General features: G+C 42.1%; 1 protein-coding gene across 2 annotated transcripts in view; it reads left to right on the top strand.

Annotated features, from left to right (window-relative positions):
• The window catches only part of LOC311244928 (sarcoplasmic/endoplasmic reticulum calcium ATPase 2-like), a 66,746-nt gene extending 40,218 nt beyond the window's left edge, over window positions 1-26,528 (top strand). For both annotated transcript variants that reach the window (XM_084334631.1, XM_084334630.1), the window contains 12 exons: window positions 6,058-6,146; window positions 9,067-9,169; window positions 9,879-10,010; window positions 11,583-11,702; window positions 12,177-12,395; window positions 12,535-12,870; window positions 13,008-13,228; window positions 14,948-15,150; window positions 15,690-15,775; window positions 18,773-18,906; window positions 19,371-19,488; window positions 19,682-26,528. In XM_084334631.1, coding sequence (XP_084190757.1) covers window positions 6,058-6,146; window positions 9,067-9,169; window positions 9,879-10,010; window positions 11,583-11,702; window positions 12,177-12,395; window positions 12,535-12,870; window positions 13,008-13,228; window positions 14,948-15,150; window positions 15,690-15,775; window positions 18,773-18,906; window positions 19,371-19,488; window positions 19,682-19,951 — 2,031 coding nt within the window. In that variant the 3' untranslated portion in view covers window positions 19,952-26,528. The remainder of the gene's footprint in view (window positions 1-6,057; window positions 6,147-9,066; window positions 9,170-9,878; window positions 10,011-11,582; window positions 11,703-12,176; window positions 12,396-12,534; window positions 12,871-13,007; window positions 13,229-14,947; window positions 15,151-15,689; window positions 15,776-18,772; window positions 18,907-19,370; window positions 19,489-19,681) is intronic.
• Window positions 26,529-26,701: the final 173 nt, after the last annotated feature.

The raw sequence follows: 26,701 nt of genomic DNA, 5'->3' as shown, positions 1-26,701 counted from the left end.
GTTGTTTTTATGAGTGCCCACAAGTAGTTGTTTTATTAATAATATAATAAGCCGCGTTTTTTCTTCCTTCTTCCCAAGATGCACAGATATATAGATATATAGATAGATAGATAGAGAGATAGATGCAGTGTGGTTGTTTTGCAGTGAATGAATGCTGCGAGCAGTGGTAAGGACCGGTAATAATAAGCACTTCCTATATTTGGTTCGCGTTTGGTTCGATGAAGCCGAACCGAGACCTATGTTTTCAGGCGGACCAGAGTTTGTGTGTTTGGTCCGCGAACCGAGTTCGACGCGCATTCACACAAATCCGAAAAACCGGACTATCGAATTCTGGTCCGATAATCCGGACCAAACAGCCCCTGTGTGAAAGCGACCTACTATGAATAGTGAAGAGGACAGGACCTAGAATTGAGTCCTGTGGCACACTTTTAGTTATTGATAAAAATTCAGATTGGGCATAACCTGACTTTACCTGATTGATAATCTTGGAACGCATGCATTTCTATCGAAACCAATAGAAGCTAAGCTTTTTAAGAGTAAATGGTGATCAACTGTATCAACAGCTTTTGATGGATCAATAAAGAGGGAAGCACAGTGTTTCTTCTTGTCTAAAGCCGATAGTATGTCATTAGTGACTAATGAGATGGCTGATGTGCTATGGTTGGCTCTGAATCCAGATTGGTGTGGGTTTAGTACAGAGTGATTTTAAAGAAAGGACTTAAGTTGATTATTCACTAAAGACTCCCAAGACTTTCGCTAAGCAGAGTAACTTTAAGATAGGACGGAAATTATTTAAATCATCTCTAACACCACCTTTTATGCAACAAGATCACATGGGCAGATCACATCCAGACACGAGGGAATCTTCCCATTGAGATAGAAAGATAAAAAATATATGTCAATTGTAATTACAGGAGCAGACACTTTTAGTACACATTATCCTCACCAGTAGAGTTCCTGGGATCTATGGATTGTAGCCCATCTCTCTCTCTCCCTCTGTACGTTCAATGATTTGAAGTAGCGTTACACTATAAAAACGAACTGGATAGTGATAATAAATATTTCACTTCATTAGCAAAAATATTGTAAAATCTGTTTTAAGCTATTCTCCCTCATGTGTGTGTATACATTTACTATAGGCTACTCTTTTTGACATGGCTAATTAGCACAATCCTGATTCCTGAGCCTAGTTTATTCAAAAAGAAGATATTGATGTAATGTATAGCCTATATATATATATATATATATATATATATATATATATATATATTAGTGCTGTCAATCGATTAAAATATTTAACTCGATTAATCGCATGATTGTCCATAGTTTTGCGATTAATCGCATTTTTTTTTCTACCTTAACACTTTGATGACCGTTCGGCGCCGTCTAATATGGTGCTAGAGGACCAAGGTTTGTCAACAAACTGATGTACTTTCAAAGAGCTTTATATATCATTTATAGTATTGCTATCTGTCCATTCTCATTGTCACTTGAGTGCATAAACCGTGCCTTCATAATGGCTTAAAGAAAATAAAAATCCATCGGTTGGTTGTCATTTTATAGCGTCGTGAATATAAGGTATAACACACTTTTCGTCTAGGCTTTTTTCCCGGGAGCTAGATAATAGGCTAAACGTTGGCGCTGTTATATCAAACGCCATTTCTGCTGTATATATACGAATGAAATAAAACAAACTGCGTAGCATCCAGACTATTACAGAGCATCTATGGATGAAATGGGGGCAGCGGGGAATGCCGATTACTATTATTGATCTGCAATACAGTGTGCGTTCAATATAGCATTTTCATTGACCAATCACGTTACGTTATAAAACAATGTCCAATCCAGCTGTAATTTGGGGTAATATTATCCTACCTTCAGGCCATGTGATCGCCGGCAGCATTTCCTCACCACTCATCGGATTCTGGTAGATCGATATGCACATTGGCTAATCATAAATCCCATTATTCCACACTGAAAAAAACGCTCGCCAAACTAATCCAAGATGGAGGATGTTCGGCTGGGATCAGGGAACTATGATCCGCCCACAGAACTGTACTTTAAAAAAAAAATGTAATTCACAATGATACTGCAGTGGAGCGATCGCGCCCCTAAGCGGGTTTGGCCGGTACTGCATGTTTCGAAAATCAAATATCTGAAAAGATAATGGTAGTGGATCGGGTACCTAAGAAGCGCTATAAATATGGAATAAAACAATAACAACTCGTCACGTATATACTCGTGGCTCTGGTCCACATCGCGCTTTTTCAAAACACGTATGTACTCGTGGACGGAAGCCATAGTGTTAAACGGATCTTTTTCAAGTTCCAAGTTTTAATACTCTTATCAACATGCGAGTCAACAAATGCTTGCTTTATGCAGCCATTTAACACAAAAGGATGACCCTCATGCATTGCAAATTTGCATCAAATTCAAAACAGAGTGATGCACAAAATAACTTAAAAGAAAATAATGATTTAAAACGATGAATAAAGTGTGCATGAAATAATAGGGGAAAGAAAACGTTAGGAACTTGTTACATTCACCCACACAAGGGCTGAGTAATCACACCCCCCCTCTCTCTCTCTCACACACACACTCTCCCAGCTCTCTTTCTCTCTTGCCCCTTCCTCATCTCTCTCACCCCCCTCTCTCTCTATATATCTCACACACACACACACACACACTTCAGAAACAAACATAGTATCAATGAGAGCATCAACAATACACCTGAGTGAAGTCTAGTAAAAGAAAATATATATTTCTTAAAAGTTAATCGTGAGTTAAAGAAAATAGTGGCGTTAATAGAATCGGGCGATAACGCGTTAATACTGCGTTAACTTTGACAGCCTTAATATATATATATATATATATATATATATATATATATATATATATATATATATATATATATATATATAAAAAGATTTCATAGTAACAGGCAGATGCTATATTATTTCAAGATAATAAAGTAGCTATAATGAGTCAATAGATAAAAAGCAGTAATGGAATGTAGGTTACTCACCCTACTCATGTACAGTAGGCATCCACACTACACAGCATTTATAGACATAAATAAACTTCATGGCTCATCTCCTACTCTGGGTATTCAGTAGGTGGTGTCGAAGAGGCCTCTACCCATGTGACTTGAGGATATTAGTAAAACATTTTGAAATATTAAATTGCAAATACCGGTAGAATCAATTGTTGTTGGTAAATTAATTGTTTAGATTAATCGATAAAATAATTGACAGATTAATCGATCACAAAATAATCGTTAGTGACAGCCCTAGCAGTGATTCCCGCTGCATGTTAATACTTTGGGGGGGCCCCCAAAGTATAATGGCTCCCCCCAAAGTATAATTTGTGTGTGTTTTTCTTTTTAGAGTGAGCACTCATTTGCATTACCATAAATTATACTTTTTGATATAGATCATGTTCTGTTGGTTTGTGAGGATGTTAATACACACTTGGTAAGATGTGTGTATGAAAGAAGACTACAAAAAACAGCAGTGACTGCTCTCAGCTGTTTAACACTTAAAGAAGACCTAGACACCATCACCAGTTGTAGGTTGTCTGAAGTGCAGTGTTACTATGAAAATTCACTAGAATGCAGGATTCTAGTTCTGCAGGTCGTCGTCCCAAAGTATATTTCATTTCTGCGGGAATCGCTGCCTAGTGTAATACTTCATCATGTGAAAAGGGACGAAAGGAGAATTGAGGCGTGTGATCCACGGGACTCACACAATCCGTGTCTATCAACATGAACAGGAATAAGTCTGAATAAGGAATAAGTCTATCAAACAGGTGCCCAGCTACTGCAAAGTGCTCATTAAATGCAACACAAATTTAATTCTGGCTAGAAATTGTCTAATACTGCCGTCACCAATAAGCAGACCTGGAACTTTATAAAATGAATGGAGTGAGACGTAAAATAGCTTAAACTAGTAAAAGTAGTGGAGCAACAGATTTACCATGTTTAGGTTCTACGGTCTTGCCATTTTAAACTCAATGTCATTGAGCTGATCTTTTAAAAAATATATATTGTTCTATTTTGGGTGCATACTTTCTGACTATTTACAGTCAACGAAGGTAAGCTGGGCTAACGTTTTAATTCGTTTTGACATCAAATTGAGAAAATATTTGATTTACAATATTGAAATTGACATTCCTGATATTAAAGCAGTTGATTGCCATTGCACATGTTGGTTTGACTTGAAGGAGGTGTGTTGAGTTTTAAGTGAGGACATTGCCTCCTATAACTTTTTACAGCGTTTATCCCTCTTCCTATATATTACCCTCTTTGGCACAATGACCAGGAAGGGAATTGGCATAACAACTAAATTGAGGGAGATGGGAGAAAAGGTAAAAAGGCACCAAAAAAAACAACACTTCTCCTCGTCATCACAACAATGCTCACTAGTACATAATTTTATCAACTACAAATATACAGGACGCCTGCATGACAACAGTCATTTAGGTACTCACAACGAGTAGCACACTTATAAGACTGAGTGAAACTGCATGACGTTGGTGCTAGCATAGCCATTTGTTACCAGAGTTTGGCCAGGTTGAGGTTTTGAAACCTCACTATCCCAAACTCCACTATCATGATTCGTAAATTTATGTTTTTCGATAACCTCTATTTTTTGGTAATATTCATACATTTGGTTTAAAATAAACAATTTGATGGCATTTCTCATCTTTGCTGAGCAAAAGTTGTTGACAAAAAAAATGAATGACCCCGTCTCTTCTAGACACCTGTCCCAAATATAGGCCGGTCATATTTAATGATTTGAAGCAAATAAAAGAGCGACCTATTCATTTCTGTTTTCCGGGTAGTTGGGCTCCCTGGCCGGTGTTTAAACACTGAGCAGGATGTTCTTTGTTGAGGAGAATAAAGGCAGCGTGGTGCTACTGCTGTAATCTACATTCAGCTGTTGGATGACTTGCAGTGCTGCTGTTGCATAACTGACCTTGCGTCACCGCCGTGCTGCAAAGCAGCCAGCCTGTAGTTCCTTTCCCTCCCGGTCTGTGACTGGCACCCCAATGCAGTACGCTCCCACATTATCAAGACATTCCTGCATTTATTAATGTTTAATTATCATTGTTGTTTATGCATACATCTCCTTGGCTCAGTTCCTTCTTTTAGAATTTCTGAAAATGACCAGCGGCGTTACTTTACATCATTTATCAAATATATTTTCACAGCTAGGTGTTGCCAGGGGACCTCATCATAATACATGTTACGTTTGCCTCGGTACAATAGTATTAGTATTTTCAACAATACACAGTTGCCATTGGAGTTTAAATGAATTGCGATGCCTTCCATTCCTGGCACAATATCCTGTATATCCACAGTGACATAAGCCTGTGCGTTTATTTTATAAATGTTTTAAAGGGCATAACCAGCATAAAGGTGGACATGTGTGTGTGCCAGAAATAATTGCAATAGAATGCAAATGTTCCATAATCATTAGACATCAGAGCTCCAGTCTTTTGGCTGGACCAGACCAGGACCCGTCTGATTGTCATCACACGCACGCTTGTGCTTCCTGTGGGAGCAGGCTGAGCCCCAGCAGCCTCCTCTGGGTGCCACTGATCTCTTTCCTTGGACTTCCTGACAGCTTCCACTGTTTACTCACATATGAGGAAACCAAATATTTCCTTTACTGCAAGCAGCTAGTTGTTCATCTTGGTCATCACACACTCTAGAGGAGCATACACACACACACACACACACACACACACACACACACACACACACACACACACACACACACACACACACACACACACACACACCACACACCACACACCACACACACACTGCAGACTGATCTCATGTCTTTAACTCCAGAGATACTTTGGTTCTACTGCTCAGAGATCCAGCAGGGCTTTCTCTGGCGTCTGCTGCCATCTACTGAGTCAGTGACAAAACGAGCCAGCTGGCAAACGAGCAACCTTGTCCACACAGTAAAATGACTGTGTGGACAAGATCAGAGGTTGATTGTTCTGTTATAAACCATGTCCGTGTCTGTATGTCTTGCTCTCCAGATGTTTATCATCAATAAAGCTGAAGGAGACGGCTGCTCTCTGAATGAGTTCACCATCACAGGCTCTACCTATGCCCCAGAAGGAGAAGTGTAAGTACTCTATCCCCACTTTAAACGCATGCACACAAAACAATTGTTCTAAATCGAAGGATTTGCCCTCAAGCACTTGCAAAAAGATTCAATTAATTTATTTCTCAATGGATGTGTTTTTACTTTCAAACTGATGCTTTTCTGAAATATAATGCTTGTTTTCTGCTCTCTTTTCATCTTTTTACATAATGTATAAAGCATTTGTTTTAAATATAAGCGTTTAGATTAACTAATTTCTTAAAAGCATAGTTGACTAAGCAGGTCAAATAGGCCAAATGGCTGAGCAGCAGAAACACTGCTGGAGTGAACTGAAATTGTAGGCTGATAGAAATGGTTGTTACTGGGCGCTTACATCAAATTTGGTAAATCCGAGACAAGGTTTTCAGCACCATGGAGTGCAGTGCGCCATATAGGCCTTTTGAGAAATTCAAATTTCTTGCTAGACAGCGCTGCTTAGAACCTTCTGACAAAGAGAATGTTTATAAAACTCATGGCATGTCAGATTGAAATTCGCTTTGACGTGAAACCCACTCTTTGCGAGATCCACGCTCCATCAAATACTCTGGTCCGTTCACTCACCAGTCCGAGTATCAGCTGTAGCGCAGAGGCCAGTGAAACAAAGTGCCGGGATGTAGTTACTCAAACTGCAGCCAACAACACGGCTCACAGTAGCCAGCAGTTTGTTGTCCCAGTGAGAGGAGGCGCTAGCGAGCAGGGAGATGCTGGTGTGCAGAAGGCTGACTATTCTGAGAAATGAATTCAAATGCAAGAAAGAATAATAATATATTTGATTTGTAGTGCGCTTTATAGTTGTGGAGCAAATTTCAAAGCGCTACATTTTAAAAGAGACATAAAAACTAGCAAGAGTAAAAAAGAGAGAATATAAAATAAGCAGGACTAAAAGTAGTAAGGAGTCAAAAGAACACTAGAAATAGTAAAAGAGTAAAAAAGAAAATAAATAAGAAGGGCTAAAACTGGTAAAAGAACATAAAATGTGTGGAGCTAAAACTAGATAAAAACCAACAAAAGGCTCTATTAAAAAGGTGAGTTTTGAGGCCCTTTTTAACACTTTGAGTGCCACGCCTCTTCCGGGAAGTTAAGTCCTCATGCCACCCATTAAATCAATGTAATCAATCACCTTGTTTGTAGAGCTATAACCATATTCTATATTATAGCTATGGATACAGTACTATAGTCATTTGACACTGGGTTTCTTCTGGTCAAGATGTAAAAAAGAAAGAAAATGTCCATCCATACGTTCCCGTGTTATACCGTGGTGAATATAAGTATGGTTTTAGAGCGGTCTGGCATAATTCATGAAATGCTGGGTTATAGCCCTACATGTCGATTACATTGTAGACGCTAGCGTTCCTCGCCTGAACCCACTATTGTTCCGGATTCAAATCCACATATTATCGTTTCTGATTATTCGAGCGTCGGTAACGGCATTCGCATTGAACACTAAAAACGGTTATCAGCCCGATCGCTATGAAAGCATTGCAGGATAAAGCTAGAATTGACGTCAAATCGCCCTTACCTTTGGCCGGGAGTAATCGAAAAAGAATATTCCAATTTTGTGATCGCCATCTGGTAGATACAATCCCCATTTGCTCGACGTTATAAAAGACCATAACATGGATCGGGCATAGTTGACGGGCTTCGATGTAACCAGCAGAACTGAAGAAAATATTAAATCCGAGACCTGGGGTCATTCCACAGCCCAGGATACAATGTTAGGGGTGATGAGTTCTCTTTTTCTTTTTATTATCTTTTCCCCCCTCCTTTTTCCGTTTTTCTCCCATCCCAATGTTAGTCGTTATGCCAATTCCCAATCCCCTTCCTGGTCGTTGCGCACTCTACCCCCTACCGTCGGTCTGGGAGGGCGGAGACTATCACATGCTTCCTCCGATACATGTGTAGCCAGCCCACCGCTTCTTTTCACCTGGCAGCGCGGACTCTCACTGGGGAAGTGTAACGTGTGGAAGGATCACACTACCTTCCCCAGATCCTTCCCTCGCTGTGCAGGCGCCCCGACCGAACTGTAGGAGTCGCTGTTTACAACGACCCGTACCCACCCCACCGGCTTTCCCACCCGCTGACACTGCCAATTGTGCCAGTATGGACGGCCGACCAAGCCGGAGGTACCGCAGCTGGATTCGATCCCACTGTCTCTGCGGTGGTAGACAGACGCTTAGTCCGCTGTGCTACCCGGCCATCCGGGTGATGAGTTCTTTGAGGTAGAGGGGGGGGGGGGGGGGGGGAGCCAGTGAAGGGACTTGAGGATAGATGGAACCATATGATATGAATGGGCGATAAGTCGTATCAACTCGGGCGGCTAGGTGGTGTAGTGGGCAAGGCGCTCGCCATCAACGCTGGAGACGCTGGGTTCGAGTCCAGCTCTCGGCGTTGCTATCAGCTTGGCTGGTCGTTCATACTAACACAATTGGCAGTGTTAGGGGTGGGAAAGCTGATGGGTGGGTCCTGGGCGTTGTGGACACCGACCCCTACAGTTCGGTCGGGGCGCCTGCACAGCGAGGGTAGGATCTGGAGGGAGGTAGTGTGACTTTCCACACGTTACACTCTCCCGGTGAGAAGCTGCGCTGCCAGGCTGGCTGCCGGCTGGCTGCACATGCGTCGGAGGAAAGCATGTGACAGTCTCCGGCCTCCCGGACCAACAGTAGGGGGGAGTGCGCAACAACCAGGAAGGGGGTTGGGAATTGGCATAACGACTAACAGTGGGAGAAAAATCGGAAAAAGGAGGGGGGGGAAAAATCGTATCAAATCCGGGGATACAAATGAACGACCAGAGGTAGAGACGTGAAAAGCAGAGGTAGGGAAATCCCCACCATCCCCTCCTGCAAATCACACCCTGTATATACATATATATACACACACACTGATTCTCTATGCATGCCCCCAGGTTCCAGGATGGTAGACCAGTGACGAGCTCCCAGTACGATGGTCTGGTTGAGATAGCCACCATCTGTGCCCTGTGCAATGACTCCTCCCTGGACTTCAATGAGGTCAGGACTCCCGCCTGCTCTTCACCCTACATGCTGGGTTTCAATGGAAATTGATAATAAGGGCATTTGGGCTGGGGCAATAATTCAATATTATGAATTATGAAATGATGATACTGTTGCTTGTTAGTATATATAATGCTACACATTTCTGTTGGGGGGAAATAATGATTACAAGAAATTGGGAGTTTTGGTTTGATATCATATATATATATATATATATATATATATATATATATATATATATATATAAACTAAAAGGAGAAAACCTTCAAGGGAAAGAAGGGACCGCACACTCCACAGGACTCGTTTTTGCTTATTTATTGTTTGCACAACGCGTTTCGCTGTCGCTTCCTCAGGTGCTATGCTAAGCACCTGAGGAAGCGACAGCGAAACGCGTTGTGCAAACAATAAATAAGCAAAAACCAGTCCTGTGGAGTGTGCGGTCCCTTCTTTCCCTTGAAGGTTTTCTCCTTTTAGTTTATTTATCTCTCTTGCGCTGACCTGCACCTCCAGTCGGGGTCCAACCAGATGTGCACGAGTCTTATCTAGTTTAATATATATATATATATATATATATATATATATATATATATATATATATATATATATATATATATATATATATATGGATCAATAAAGGAATGTCTTATCTGATATAAAATGTTCCTAGTGATTAGCCTTTTGTTAACATGTATGTTGTTGCTGTCAGTCAAAGGGTGTGTACGAGAAGGTTGGTGAAGCCACAGAGACTGCTCTAACCTGTTTGGTGGAGAAGATGAATGCCTTCGACACAGACACACGGAACCTGTCGAAGATTGACAGGGCCAATGCATGCAACTCAGTGAGTTAGAACAACTCTCTTTTTACAATGATGTTTTGGATTTTGCTTATTGTGGAATGTTACTGTAGTATAGTTTATTTCAGCTTCAGATGTATCATTTGATTTGTTATAACTATCTTAGTGCACCCTCTCTGAGCACAGCCAATTCTCTGTATGTTGAATGAGGGGGTGTGGATTTCTGTTAATTGAAAGGAGATATCAAGTTGGTACCCTACTGTAATACATGAAGCTTTCAAATGTAAACCAATTCATGACCCCTGTATGATCAGTTGCTATGAGAGATTAACATACTGGGTTAGCGGGTGATTAATTAATTGTCACGGTTTCTGTGGATGTTTTCTAGACACTAAAATTGACAAGATTTGCAAACTAGTTTCATTACTTGTTTGTGGACTAGCTAGCCGATATCCTTTACAACTACAACTACTGACAAGGACACACAGACGGAGGAAGACTAAAGATAGGCTGCCTGTAAGACATAAGCTATACTAAAACACAAGAGTGATGGAACCTTGCCTATACTACTACCTACTATGCTACTATGTCTATCCTACTACATACTATGATAATATGTCTATCCTACTACATACTATGATAATATGTCTATCCTACTACATACTATGATAATATGTCTATACTACTACCTACTATGCTACTATGTCTATACTACTATGCTAATATGTCTATCTATACTACTACCTACTATGCTACTATGTCTATATACTACTATGCTAATGTCTATACTACTATGCACTCAAGTCTGTAGCACTCAAGTTAAACACTGTTTTCACGAACAATCTCACCCTTAGCTGCCAGAGTTGTAACCTTCCTGCTGACTTGTTGTACAGAACTTGTAAGTCGCTTTGGATAAAAGAGTCAGCTAAATGACTAAATATAAATATAACTGACAGACTGACTGATGGGCCAATCAGGGTAGGAAGTGGATTGGATATCTGAAATAGCTTGATTATGTTGATATCCAGGGGGATGGACATCAAAGGGCTTTAGTCATCATTTTCACAACATCAGCTCATTCATATTTCAGCAGAATGGCATACAGTATAGTTGTAGCTGCTGAGGTAAGTGTAGTGCGTACCAAGTAGTGCCTTAGTCCAGTGTACCATAAGGACTTGTACTGAATGAGTTAGAGGAAAGTGTAGTGAGTATCTTTCCAGTACTAGTGCTTTAGTCCAGTGTACCATAAGGACTTGTACTGAATGAGTTAGAGGAAAGTGTAGTGAGTATCTATCCAGTAGTGCTTTAGTCCAGTGTACCATAAGGAAGTTGTACAGAATGAGTTGTTTTCGCACGTGCAATTTGTCACAATTCTAATTAAATGGAATGGAATAGACTGAGGGACACAAAATGGCTGTGGATAATATAGTTAGTAGCTCTACACTGAATGTCTTCACAAGATGTGACAATATTAATACCCTACAAAGTATAGACTAGTGAAAGTCAAATTGTGAGCAGATTATTGAGGCTGTAAACTGGAATTGTGTGTAAAGTGGCACAGGGTTGTGTGGAAATTTAAAGTAGTGCAAATAACGTGTCTCTTTGTTTTGGTTCCAGGTGATCAAGCAGCTGATGAAGAAGGAGTTCACCCTGGAGTTCTCCAGAGACAGGAAGTCCATGTCGGTCTACTGCACCCCCAACAAGGCCCGCTCCTCCACGGGCAAGATGTTTGTAAAGGTAGAAATACTTGTCTCCTTCCTTATCCTATATTACTGCTCTACTAAGGCGAAACACAATAACAGTAGTTCAAATGATAACAATGTTTTCAAAGTTTGTTTCCTGTTTCACAGGAAACCTGTGGTGTTGTTGGTACAAAAGTAATTCATAATATACTTGCCGTGTTTTGCCATAGAAAAAGGTGCAATGCCACAGCTCATTGGCCATGGTTGTCATTTAATGATGATAACCTGCTATTTGATTACAATCACCTGTTTTCTACCAAGATGTCTGCGATCAAATACTGTGAATAGTCACGGCTGGACAGGAGATGAACTTAATAGTAATTTTTCTTAGTTTTACTCATGCAGTTACTGCTGTTTGACTTTGTAGGTCAGTGTAGTTTCTATTCAGAACTTTTAAACCGTACAGTATTTATACTGCAGTCAAGCTTTTTCACTCTGTCAACCTTCCACCATATTCTCTGTCCCCCAGGGCGCCCCAGAGGGAGTGATTGACAGATGCACCCATGTCAGAATGGGCAATAGCAAAGTTCCCCTCAGCCAAGGAATCAAGGACAAGATCCTGTCTGTGATCCGCGATTACGGGACGGGCCGCGACACCCTGCGCTGCCTCGCTCTGGCCACACGAGACAACCCGCCAGATAGGGATGACATGCTGCTGACCGAAACGGCCAAGTTCTCAGAGTATGAGGTGAACCTTCATTTCAATGCCGGTGTAATCATCATAACCTGTAAAATAACGTTGCTCTGGTATGTTTGATCATGAAAAGGGAGACCAAGAAAGTATTGAATGTAGCTAAAATAGTTGTGTTTTATTTGTCTCCGGCCAGTCTGACCTGACCTTTGTAGGCTGCGTTGGTATGCTGGACCCACCCAGACAGGAAGTGGCAGCCGCCATCAAGCTGTGCCGTAAGGCCGGCATCCGTGTCATCATGATCACCGGGGACAACAAGGGCACCGCTGTGGCCATCTGCCGCCGCATCGGCATCATAGGCGAGAACGACGATGTCTCCCGCATGGCTTTCACTGGACGCGAGTTTGACGACCTCAGCCCTTACGACCAGGGAGAGGCCGTGACCCACGGGCGCTGCTTTGCGCGTGTCGAACCTTCCCACAAGTCTAAGATCATTGAGTTCCTACAGAGCTTCGATGAGATTACGGCGATGGTATGCACACCATTGATTATCCTTCTTGGTCGCTGTATTGTTTTTGCTGTTGATATGATGGCGTCCTAGAGCATTGCCTATTCCCTCTTCTGAACTTGTGAGCTGTGTACCAGAACTGATGCCCTCTTCCTCCACAGACGGGTGACGGAGTGAACGATGCCCCTGCCTTAAAGAAGGCAGAGATCGGCATCGCCATGGGCTCTGGCACTGCAGTGGCCAAGTCCGCCTCAGAGATGGTCCTTGCCGATGACAACTTCACTTCTATCGTGGCTGCCGTTGAGGAAGGAAGAGCGATCTACAACAACATGAAGCAGTTCATCAGATACCTCATCTCCTCCAATGTGGGGGAGGTCGTCTGGTAAGTCTCCCCTCTGGGATGGGTGGGAGCACCTTCTCATTGGTCCTCCTCCATAGGGTATGTTGTCACCAGCATGTACCGATACCACGTATTCACTAAACCTTTTAGTAGTAACCGTGTACTGATCCAATCCATTACTTCTACAGAACCGTATAGGTGTGACCATTAGTTTGGGGTCAATGGACAAAAATGATTGAGATTGAATAACCTGCTTCTCCATTAGAGATCTAACATGCCTCGTATGTGCCAGAATTGTAAAAAAAAAAAAAAATCCACTTTTTCTCCTTATTTTCTATTTTTCACCCATCCCAATCTTGTGTTTCCAATTCTCCCCTCCCCTGTCTTGAACGTTGCTCGCATATGCCCCCCACTGGTCGGTTGTAGGGAGGATAGAAGCCTTGCATCACGTGTTCCCTCCGGTACACGAGGAGGCAGCCAGCGCGGATTCTCATTGGCGAGGTGTAACGTGTGGGAGGCTCACACTACCCCCGCTACTTCCTGTCTCTGCTGTGCAGGCGTCCCCCAACCGACCTGTAGGAGTCGCTGTCCACAACGTCCAGCTTACCACCCATCGACTTCCACCCGCTGACTCTGCCAATTGAGCCAGTATGAAGGCCGGCCCAAGCCGGAGGCAATGCTGACACCTGGATTCGAGACCGGAGTCTCTTGCATTGGTGACGAGCACAATCTCCGCTGCGCCACCCAGCTGCCGCAATTGTCGAAAATTTTTAAGAAATTTTTATAATTATGTTTTATTTTTATTTTATTTTTATTTCTTTTTGCGGGCGGCTGGGTAGCGCAGTTGAGAATGCACTCGCCTACCACCGCAGAGACTCTGGGTTCGAATCCAGCTGTCAGCGGTACCTCCGGCTTGGTCAGTCATCCCTACTAACACAATTGGCAGTGTTAGCGGGTGGGAAGCCGGCGGGGTATGTATGTGTCCTGGTCGTTGTAAACTGCGGTTCCTACTGGTCGGTCGGGGCGCCTGTTCAGCAGGGAGGGGATCGGGAGGAAATAGTGTGAACCTCCGCATGCGTTACATTCCCCCAGTGAGACTCCTCGCTGTTCAGGTGAAAAGAAGCGGCTGGCTGACTCCACATGTCAGCCAGCGAAACACAATAACAGTAGTTCAAATGATAACAATGTTTTCAAAGTTTGTTTCCTGTTTCACATGTGGTAGTCTTCACCCTCCCTAGGCCGACAGTGGGGCTATGCGTGCAACGACCAGGAAGGGAATTGGCATAACGACTAAATTGGGATGGGAGAAAAAAAACGGATAAAAAAAAGAAATTATGTTTTTTCATCTCCATTTCATTGAACTGTAATTAAGGATTCAGCGTCCTCTGACATCACTGGTGGCCATATTCAAACTTAACTCTCAATAAATGTCGAACTAAATTAATGTACTGAACCAACGTTATTTTATTTCCATTCCATATGAGGAATGCAAAAAGAGGAGGTGCTCAAGGAACACGGTGCTGGACCCCCTGGTCAGTTTGACGGGCCACGTACGTCAAACACAAGAACATCAAGACCAGAACAGTTATGAACATAATGTGTGCAAAACTGTTCACGGTTTTGGGAGATGTGTGAGATTATGTGCAAAATAGATCAACATTGTTTGTCTGTGTTTTCTGTTTTGGCCTGGCGTCTGCCTGATATGGGATTCTAGTATCGGTGCAACCCTTATTGTCACTAACAGAGTATCTCTCTGGGCAGTATCTTCCTGACTGCTGCATTGGGCTTCCCTGAGGCTCTGATCCCAGTTCAGCTGTTGTGGGTCAACCTGGTGACTGATGGTCTCCCTGCCACGGCCCTGGGCTTCAACCCTCCCGATCTGGACATCATGGACAAGCCACCCCGTAATGCTAAGGAGCCCCTCATCTCTGGCTGGCTCTTCTTCAGATACATGGCCATCGGAAGTAAGTTAACGGTACCTTTTTCAACAAGGCAACACAACAGAACAACGTACCCAGCTAATTCAGTTGTCCATATTACCAAGTACGAACCAATTAGAAAACCTAGAAATCAATATGAGTCGACTATTTCAATTAGATTAATTCTGAGCCAAAACATACAGCCTCACACGCATACAAAACGTACAGCCTCACACACATACAAAACATACAGCCTCACACACATACAAAACATACAGCCTCACACATACAAAGACATCCCCTAGGATGCTCTTGCCATCCTTACCATGTTTCTGAAGCTGTTAAACTAGCGGCTCCAGGTTGTACATCTCCATGACAGGTTCAAGTTCACTGGTAGAAGAATTTTCATGTTCACGAATATGAATAAAACTATTAAAATCCCTTTTGATGTGAGTTTTTTTTCATCTCCTTTTTTCCCTTTTTTTTGAGAGGGAGAGAGAGAATGTATGTCTTTGTACTTTGCTTCATAGAACTAGATTGCTTATGTAATGTATGGTAATGAGCTATCTGTGTCTTTGCGCCAGGCTATGTGGGTGCTGCTACTGTTGGAGCTGCTGCCTGGTGGTTTACCGTCTCTGAAGATGGACCACAGATCACCCTGTACCAGCTGGTGAGTGGTTTGTGTGTCTGACGCCACAACACCACAAAACGACACAGAAACACAACACCACAAAATGACACAGAAACACAACACTACAAAACAACACACCTCTCATTTCAGTAGAGTACACGTACAAGTGTTATGATTATTGATTTGGAAATGCCAATGCCAGGTACATATTTACGGTTTTGGAAGTGTGACAAGGATAGGAAGTGGGATAGCAGAATGGCTGGATAAAAGAGGCATATGTTGGCGCTAGAGCCCACAAATCACTGTTGCTGTTTCAAAGAGGTCATATTATGCTTTTTGTGTTTTCCTCTTACCTTTTAGTGTGTTTATATATAGTAGCTGGAGGAGGTGCATGTAGAACATCTGCAGAGTTACAAAATCCAGTCCAGCCAAATGGAAAAGACTGCTCCTGTGGGCGGCTGGGTGGTGTAGAGGTCTCTGTTGTCCCTGTGAACACTATTGGCAGTGTTAAAATACAAAAAAATAAACACTGCCCCTGAACGGCCTGAAACACCTAATTTGTAGTTCAGCCTTTCTTGCTAGAATGCCTTGTTTTTAGTCCATAATATGTTTTTCAATGTGGCAGCTCGTTCATAAACGTATTGTATGTTTCAAAATAATATTACAATATGTTTCTGACAACATTTTAGGTGAGATTATGTACCGGTAATTGCTGGATCTTCATTTATATTTGATCTGCAATGCCTAGTTTGACAGTTTGATCTGAAGTTTGTGAGATGGAAGCTTCCATTCAGCAGCAGCATCCCATTTACATTTGAAGAGACGGAAACCAAAACACAGCCTGTTTCAGGCTGAGTGACACACAGCCTGTACAGCTATAACTAGGTGCTTTTTGACCATAAAACATGTTTGTAAGTAGACCACGAAAATATTAAACTGGGCATAATATGGGTTCTTTAATGCATTCTAGAGTCACTGCGAGTGAATCTCCCAGTTTAATCCCTACCCATCCATGAGTGGAGCTCTGAGCTGGGTGCATACAGTGCTGACAACAGTGCCTATTAACATGGGCACTGAAGTGAAGCGGTGCCATTCTGCATGAGGTTCTGTGCCCATCACGCTTCCAGTCTGTTTCAAGGGTCTGGGTGGGATGCTGGAAGCCGATAGAGAGCCATCCCCCAACCAGATATGAAATATCGCCCTAGGATCATCTGTCATTTTTGAAACTGTGAATTCAGAAAAACAGTGCAGTGCCTTTCTATTTCCAATCGGTAATCAGATAAGATGATCCTTTATTAATCCCCTTGGGGAAATTTGGGCATCAAAGCAGCATGGGGGGGGGGGGGGGGATACAGGGTGGGGGATACATAGCTTCACAGTCCTATACAGTCCAGTATCTATATACACTACAGATACACTTAAAGTATAGATACAAATACAATATAATATAAAAAAGTACAAACGCAGGGCGGCTAGGTGGTGTAGTGGGCAAGGCACTCGCCACCAGTGTGGAGACGCTAGGATTCGCGTGTTCGAATCCAGCTCTCCACATTGTTTTCAGTTTAGCTGGTCGTCCGCAGTAATACACATTGGCCGTATTACGGGGAGGGAAAACTGAAGGGTGGGGATCGAACGTTGTGAACAAGCGACTCCTACAAGTCGGTTGGTGCGCCTGCGCAGTAGAATCAGGAAGTGTCGGGGGCAGCGTGAGCCTCCCACGCGTTACTCCTCGACACTGAGAGATCGAGCTGCGCAGGTGAAAAGATGCGACTGCTGTTACCTCAAGTACCGGAGGGGACTTGTGCTATGTATGACTTAGTCCACATTGCAGCCGGCTTGTGGGAGGCAAGAAACAGCGTTCGTGACAGGGGAGGGTTGAATTGGATGATACGAAATTGGGATGGGAGAAAATATAGAAAAATGGGAGAAAAAGTGGACCAAAAAAAAAAAAAAAGTACAAACGCAAGTGAAACGGAGGGCTAGGGCCTCCACAGGGTGCGTTTGATAGAGCTGGCGGACACTATGGGGTTGTGACTCCGATTAAAGAATCACACAGAGGCGTGCTGCAGTTAATGGTTGTATTTGGGAATTTGCATGTGTGTGGTTGTCTACAAAGGAATACAATACAGTATACATTAGTAAACACAAAGGAACACAATACAGTATACATTAGTAAACACAGTAGTGACGTACATAAACATAATGTCATAAACATGTGGTCTATAGCTACAATAATATTCATTCGTAATATAGTGCAACTAGTAACTAAGACATTCACTTAACCAGAGTTATTATATATAACCTACATAGCCTATGCAGGGAATTACTCATGCAATGCATGTAAACAATATAGGTAGGCGGACTGTAAACCAGGTGTAAAGATACATTCAATTCACTAGAGGTAATGAGTGAGTTATAGTTATATAGCCTAGGCTAGCTAAGCTAACCATGCAGCACATCACTAGCAGAGGCAGCCTAGGCTGGCTAACATGCGGCTAAGCTAACGGCGCAGCCTCTCGAGAACAGAGATAAACAACGTCAACAGGAATGGATCAATGTGAACATACTGTAAGTGTAGAGTAAGCTGAGTGAATGAATACGCAGGAACTAAACATAAGTACTGTACTCACGTGTCATTTACGCACACGTTCCTCAAAGGGACAGATGTTTCTACAGCCGCACCATCAGGCAGCAACACGGAGACCAACTCGCCCACGTTAGAGGGAGAAACTCTTAAAGGGCCAGTAACCTTATCAGAAGACTAGAGTGCGACACTAGCTGGGGCACATCACGCTGAATGATTACACTGGCATAAATCAATTACCCTTTCCTGTCAACAACAACATATTAAAGGGCTATTACAGAACAAAGTAGTCTTATTAACAGGGCTTTCCTACAGCAAGATAGTCCAGTGAGAACTAATACCAGACACGTATAGGTGAAGCTCTACTACATTAGATGCATGTTGTTTCATCGCATCGCCTTCCTTTTCTAAATGTTCTGCCCTCAACTGACTCCTCTCCTCCTGTCCTTCAGAGCCACTTCCTCCAGTGCTCCCCAGACAACCCAGAGTTTGAGGACCTGGATTGTCACGTGTTCGAGTCCCCCTACCCCATGACCATGGCTCTGTCAGTGCTCGTCACCATCGAGATGTGCAACGCTCTTAACAGGTGAGTCCCCTGCAGAGAGATGAAAACTTGTCTTCTAAGGATAATTTGTATGATTCGGTACATGAATGGTAGGCGTGTAACGATCTCAATCAAAGATTGTTTGATTCGAGAACACAGAAAATGAAAACTGTAAAAAAAATCAAATAAAAAAATCTACAATTCTTCTCTTGTTCTTTTCCCTAAATCTACTGTGTTCTCTTCCCTAAGTCTATTGGCATAATTGTTTTAAAGCAATTTTCATTGGTTACGACTTATTAGATATATTATATATTATATAATTATTTTCTGAGCCAAGTCAGAAAGTATGTGTGTATATATATAGTATTATGTATATATGCATGTGTGTGTGTGTGTGTGTGTATTGTTCCCATCAGAAAATGTGTGTATTGTTACACCGCTAATTGTCAAAAATTAAAATGAATGAAGTGCTAGCTGTGTTCATCTTTTCCCTCTCCCATCTCCAGTCTGTCTGAGAACCAGTCCCTGCTGCGCATGCCTCCCTGGGACAACATCTGGCTGCTGGGGGCCATCTGCCTCTCCATGTCCCTCCACTTCCTCATCCTCTATGTGGAGCCTCTGCCTGTAAGTCCGCTACCCAACAACTCTTTTTTCAGTCCCCACACCAAGTCAACCATGTTCCCCATTGACCATAATCGGGAACAGGGTGGAAAGGAATCCCAACCTGAGCACGACATAAGAGCAAAATGGCCACCGTGTGAATATGATCAATTCATACTCTCTCTCCTACCCCCCACTCTCTCGTCTTCCCTCCTAGGTCATCTTCCAGATAACCCCCCTGGATATGACCCAGTGGGTGATGGTGCTGAAGATCTCCCTGCCCGTCATCCTGCTGGATGAGTTGCTTAAGTTTGCGGCCAGGAACTACCTGGAATCTGGTAAACAGCGGGACAGTTCGTCCAGAAAAGGCTGCTCCCTGTCTGCATGCATGGAGGGGATCTCCTGGCCCTTCGTGGCCGTCTCCCTCCCCCTGCTGGTGTGGATCTACAGCATCGACACTAACGTGTCTGACATGTTCTGGTCCTGACTGACTCCTGTGCACTCCCCCCCCCCCCCCCCCTCACCCTGTGCACCGGTGTGAAGTGGAGATTAACACACGTCTAACACCGTTTTCATTAACCTCCGGAACAACTGCTGTACTACTACTATAACTACAGAGCTCCAGTCAGAGCACTTGTACCATTGTCAGTGGGCGTGGTCTGTCCAGCCGCCAGGCCATTGTATCAGACATTTTCACCATTCCTTTTATTTATTTCTGTAATTTTTATTTCTTTAAATGGATGTATTTTAATTGCTTGTGGTCTGTCATGTCCATATGTCTTACTTTTATGTCAAGCTTTTGTTTTTGATCCCCCCCCCTCCCCCTTTTTTATGGGTTGAGGCCAACCATGGAGGAGCTTGGCTAAAGGTTAATGTACAGAGAATTTACACTATTTTATGAAGAGCGACATTTTTGTAATTTTGGGTGTTCGGATGTGGGGAACAAGAATTACGTGCATGTGCAATGACTATAAAGGACCACATAGTGCAGATTTACAGTTCTGAGGCTGTAGAAAGAAATGCATTACTTTTGCCCTGGTGTGAGTAGCATTCTCTATCCTGCCCTTTTTAGTTTTTTGAGCTCTATGTACCTTTTTTGTGGATTCTTTTCTGCACTAGGCAGAGCACAGCTACCTCAGTGCTATTGATATGGCTATTATTATTATCCATTTGTCTCTGTAGGTTGTTTCATAAAGATTGGCATATTATTAATTGTCAAGGTATTCACCATTTTGCTTTTGCAAAAGACGCAAGCGTAAAACCCTCACATGCCTTTTTAAAGGAACACACCAACATTAGGGGAAATGTGCTTACAGTCTTCTCCAGAGTAGACAAGAAGATGGATACCAATTTCCACTCTGTGCGTTCAGTAGAAAGCTGTTTGGCTGCAAGCGGATACGGACCAGCTAGCTGTTGGCCAAAAACACCTCTCCCGGAGTTTTAAGCTAGGCTAGTGGTCTGTATCCGCTTCCATTCATTTGTGCAAAGCTAGACTAGCTTGTAGCCAGATAGCTTTCTACTGAACACTGAGAGACAATTGGTATTCTATCTATCTATCTTGTCTGACTGGAGAAGATGGTAAGCACATTTCCCATAATGTTGGCATGTTCCTTTAAGTTGAATTATATTGTTACTATTTTTTTCCTTGAAAGAAGGAGGAGGGGACAAGGATGTAAATGTTACCTTTAGTTTGATTCAAAGCAATTTTTGGATATATAGACGAGCCTGTTTACTTGAACAGAACACATTACGACTTATTTCTTTAAAGGATCACTTTTTAGATTTTAGTCTCAATTTACAGGCACTGTAGTGTCTTAAATTACAATAATCTTTCTAGGTTATGTATAATGTGCACATACTGTACTTGAATATATAAACGCACGAAGAAGCTGATGGTCTCATCAGCTGAGCACAAAATGGCGACTTTGTTGTAACCAGTATGTGATCTAGACTCTGTGTTTAGTACGTTACCAACTAGCAGAGACTATTGGCCACAACGCTGGCCATACTGAAAGAACACAGAGCCTGTATATCTGTATTATAGCACACAAGATGGTAGACTATGTATAGAAACATTTGTTTTTAAAATGCTCCATACTTTGACACTAGTTTTGCTTGGGTGTGTTTTTAGGCTGTAGGTAGGTGTCCCTGCATGCCCTCCACAGTAATACCAGGCCAGTAAGTGCTTGAGCTTTTCTCAAACCTAACTCTTGTTTCTTCCCATGCCTTCCATCTGTTTTACCAACAGAGTGAGTACCCTCTTATCTGCATGCCCCCTGGTGTTCACGTTCTTTACATGGTTACACACCAAGCCTTGCAGTCTGTCATTGCTTAAGTTACTTAACACTTTCAGTGCCCAGCAGGGGGCGCACATTTAGTGCTTGAATGCCCACCATCCACTGCAATGTTGGCATTAATATCGCCTAATCTATGTTTTAAATTATGGCTATGTGTCTAATCTGCCCGTCGTATTATCAATGACTCATTTCCAGTCAACATTGTCGAAGCGGATTGTTTTTTTATCGGTTAATTTCCGTTTTTATAGCATTTTGAAAAGCCCTCGTTTTCACAAAAAAAAAATCCATGATAATCGCCCTGTACTGTAATATTCTAGAACGTTGTCATTTTTCTGCCTATTTATGAATAGTTTTCAAAAACGCTAGATTATCGATAGTATATGTGTACGTGTGCAAGCTGGTGCCGCGCGCTGAAAATCGATTCTCTCACAGCCATATCACATTATAGGGGAAAAGCTTATATCTCCGTGAAAACGGGTCTGATTATCCTAAGACTGGTAAAATAGATTCCTTACCTGAGATCAGATGGATTATGCCAATTCCTGATCGCCATTCCAAAAATCTATCCTTTTATTGATCCAACGTGTATACTGTAAAACACATATTACACGCTGTGCTGAGGCTCCAGAATGAATCTGATCGGCTCCGGTTACATGCGTGAGAAGTAAAATGTGGATTCCGGAGTTTTTTTTTCTCATCCATTTTCATTGAGTCCAATCCAAAATGGTGCATTACCATCTGGGAGACATAGGGGGCGCTTTTTTCACATCTGAGCGCCTGGCGGGGCAGGGTAGGGTTACCAACGGTAGACTCGGTTGATGAAATATGAATTCAGATCGCTAATAAAAAAAAGAAAACGAGAATTCTCGTGATGGGCATTCAACCCGCGGGCTGATAACCTGAGATATCTCGTGATGGGCATTCAAAGTGTTAAGAGGTTTTGTTGCTTTAAAATGACGTAATTTTGTCAACACCATCCTGTTATATCCATTACTATAACTAAATATACTTAGATGGTCATGAGTATGTCAGGCCATCAATATAAGTAATATAGAGGAAAATGTAAGTTCATGGATTCATTTCAAAATGCCTCCTTTGTCAGCAAGTGCCAGTTACACATTGTGTAGAGTAGAGGCCTTTGGTATTGACTTCTTGGCAAAATGACCTTTTGCCTGTTCTTTTATGATTGTTTGTAGGACCATTTTGGTAGCATCACTGGCAGAGGCAGCTTCTCCCACATTCCAGAGCACATGGTGTTTATTGAATATTGCTAATTGTGTTCAGTCCTTATTTTCTTGCATGTGGCATGGCCTTTTCCCATGTTAGCTGTATTTATAAAAAGGAGGCAATGGATAAGTGTGCTGTTCACAATGCTGGATGATTATACCTTTTTATATTTGTCCATTAATTTGTTTCTCCCTGTCTTCTCTCTGCAGTTCAGGCCCAGTAAGCCCATCTCTCCTCTAAATTCCTCAAAGGAACTTCAAGGTTTTCGTTTAGTGTTGTGCATGTGTGTTTTGAGCAGCGCCACATCTTTCAAGACCTGCATGTCAAATAAAAATAGTCCAAAAGACATGGATCACACGTTTTCCATAAATACATGAGTCATAGTATATTTTTATTGAACAATGGGCATAAATCATTATGAAAATGTTTCATTCAAATTAGCCGGTTCCATGTTGTCAAGTCTTTCCAACCTCCTGCATGAAGAGCCTTTAGACTAGCCTTCAGTCTGGAGAGGACGGGCCTCAACGCCGTCTCAGTAAATCTAGGTGTACAGTAACTTATATACAGTAACTGTACAATATTCCATGGTGCATGTCCTTTTGAGTCCATCATATGTTCTACCACATTTGTGTAATGGGAAATGTATAGTATTGATAAATAGAATAGCCATTAGTCAAACAATAGTGCAAATGTTAAATAAGCTCAAAAACACTGGTCATCTTTTCCTAAGGAAATAATTTTATGGGATATGTATAATAACCAAACAGACTTTTCTTTTTGCACTGATGTGCAACATGTTGGCAGCAGACTTTGTAAGGAAGGAAGGTGCAGTGATGCATGTATTACAGTGAGGAACGCAAGTCCCTTCAGTGGCATGTTTGCCAAAAAGTCCCTTCAGTGGCATGTTTGCCAAACCTGCTGTACTGTAATTTCAGAGATGATTGTAAAATGTATCACATGAATTGTGGTTTCAGGTAAATAAATCTGTTATACATTAACTGTTTGCGACCCATTTCCTACATCCCTGATGTTAGTTGATAACATTTTAGAAAGTCCCGTCAAATGTAATATTTGCAGAAGTAATATTTATGATTGTCAGATTAATTGGAAGTATTTTGAATGGATTGCTGATGTATTAACTACTGTGTACCAACACTTAAGTGAATGTAAAACTCAAAACCCTTGACACATTTCTCAATTTATTATAATTTCAAAAATATGTACAAAACACTATATTTGCTTTGACAGGGTTTAGTGACATTTGAAAAACTCAGGAAATACCCCCATTATATAGACAGGAAAAAGGCAAACTCAACTGAAATAGAAACCCAAACAATCTTTATGAAAAGAATTCTGACATGACAAAACTAAAAAGTAACAATAATAAAAGAGCAGCAACAATATAGAGCTTGTGAGATGAGAAGCAAACTAACGGCAATTTAATGAACCCATTACTTTCACGTGTTGTTTCATTTAAGCCCCCATCCAGTGATCTCAACAACTAAGTATTCTCTGTAAATAATTTGTTTTATGAGGCAAAGTAGGGGTAACGACTCATTCCTGTCGATAGGCAACCGTCTATGCAAAACATCTTAACGTCCACTTTTTCTATTGGCTACTGTAGTGTCATTCCCAACAACCCAGACATTAGCCCCTATGTTTGGTAGCCATGTTAACGATAACACTAGCGAACAGCAAATGTGGATGTTAAGTGTGGGGTCAATGACGATTAAATTATATCGAACTGGGGCAGACAACTTTAAAAGGGGAAATATGGAAAATGTTTTGCCTAGTCTTCGTAAGGACTTGGTCTGACATTTTATTTAGGTGCTGGTGGAAAATTATTCAATGTCATTTGGACAGGGTTAGAAGTCTCAAGCAATGAATTAGCTTTGATTTATGAAGCCAGGAGCCCGGTTTGTAAAATGTTTTACATGTGGGTGTGGGGTAGCCCGGCAGCGTCCATGCTTTCTACAACGGAGTTCGGCGATTTGCGAATCTGATTGGCCACTTGCCCATTTCCACGTCGAACAGCCTGCAAAGCACCTGGCGTTCTATCGCCATGCTCTAAGACAAACTCTAACCTTAACCAACTTCGAAAGAGCGCCTAAGCTTAACCAGTGTAGACACTTGCGGTCCCACGATTGGGCGTACATGTCACATGACCAGAAATGAATCGCCGAACTCCGTTGTAGAAAGCATACAAGCCTCCCGCGTCAGGGAAGGACATAATTAATCTACACCCACCAAAGTGGGCGTGTTTAACTCATTCTGTGCCATTCACGTATATATACACGCGTTTGCTCGCCAACCGTTGAGTGCCAATCATGTATATATATGTTATTTGGTCCGTTTTCGATTTTAATATTCTATGCCGTCTCACAGACCTCTATGTTACCGTTAAAAGCCATACTGAGACCCCGAGAGTGCAGTATCGCCCACCCTTTGAAACCCTGTTCCAGACTGTGTGTCGCATCTAATGTCGTCCGGGCGGAGAATTTTGGCCCAGGCAAGTCTAGCGGTTCATCGGAGCACATTGGAACGTGTCCAGGACACTCGATGCATGTGTTGTGCCAGATTATGTTGGGGACCCGATGGACATCAATACTGGAAATCCCCATTATTAGTTTTATTAGCATGTCCAGGTGAGAAACGCGAACGACTTTAGCAAAATTCACATAACGCTCCAAAACCCAGCTTTCAGGAATTAGCCCAGATCACTCTGAAACTATACAATATTCACCACGAGATAACACGCAAAAACGTATACATGAAAATATTTACTCCTTTTTGCATGTTGGACGATAGATAGTTACTGTCAAATGAGCCATAGTATTGTCTCCATAGCTAGAATATAGATATAGCTATGCAAACATTGTGACGCACGGTGAAAATGCCTATCTTTTAGCGTGGCCCAGTGAGAATGGGATAAGGATAATAGCTGGCAGTGAATGAGTTAAGATGCCCATTGAAACGGGCACAGCTGTGCCTCCCCACACTGACACCCCGCCGCATACCTGAATCCAATTCTGACAGGGACTGTGAATTATAGACATAATCATACATTACTTTTTGAGATGCAGTGTTCTCAGAGATGCTTAAAAGGGGAACTACGCCCAATTTCTCAAGTTCTACATGTTATTCCTCTGGTCTAAGCCAAATCCAAAACTAGAGTGCTGAAACCCATCAAGTATAAAGTATGGAGCTGCTCCATAGACAATGAATTGAGAAAGATTTGTATAGATGACACTGAGAACACCCAGGGGAATGTTCTGAGATCATGGGAACAGTTTATGTTTCAGAACAGAATAATAAAAAAAAAAAAAAAAAAAAGGAAACACTTTCTGTGGCTCCACAAAATCAGTCTCCCATTCATGTCAGTGGAACAGCTCCAGACGTTATACCTGATTATACAACGGCATGCAAATTTCTCTATTCTGATTGGCTGAAACAGTCCATTTACACGTATGTATCCTTCATAATCCACGCTCCTGGTCCCAGGACCCGCCCACCACCGAATCACATCACTCCGCCGGATCACTCCGTCGGAAAAAACAAGATGGCGGACAATAATCTTTAACAAATGGATATGTTGATAGCGTCATAACGACTAAATATAAAGCGATTCTGTCAAGGGGAACGTGTTAGTATTTTAAACAATGTTGGATGATGTAATTGATGGGTCTTGACTCAATCTAGAACAAAAGAAAAAT

Source organism: Notolepis coatsorum (genome assembly GCF_963971535.1).
Source record: "Notolepis coatsorum genome assembly, chromosome: 1".
NCBI classification, from domain to species: domain Eukaryota; kingdom Metazoa; phylum Chordata; class Actinopteri; order Aulopiformes; family Paralepididae; genus Notolepis; species Notolepis coatsorum.
Note: the sequence above shows the minus strand (reverse complement) of the source record. Positions and strands in the feature narration are given on the sequence as shown.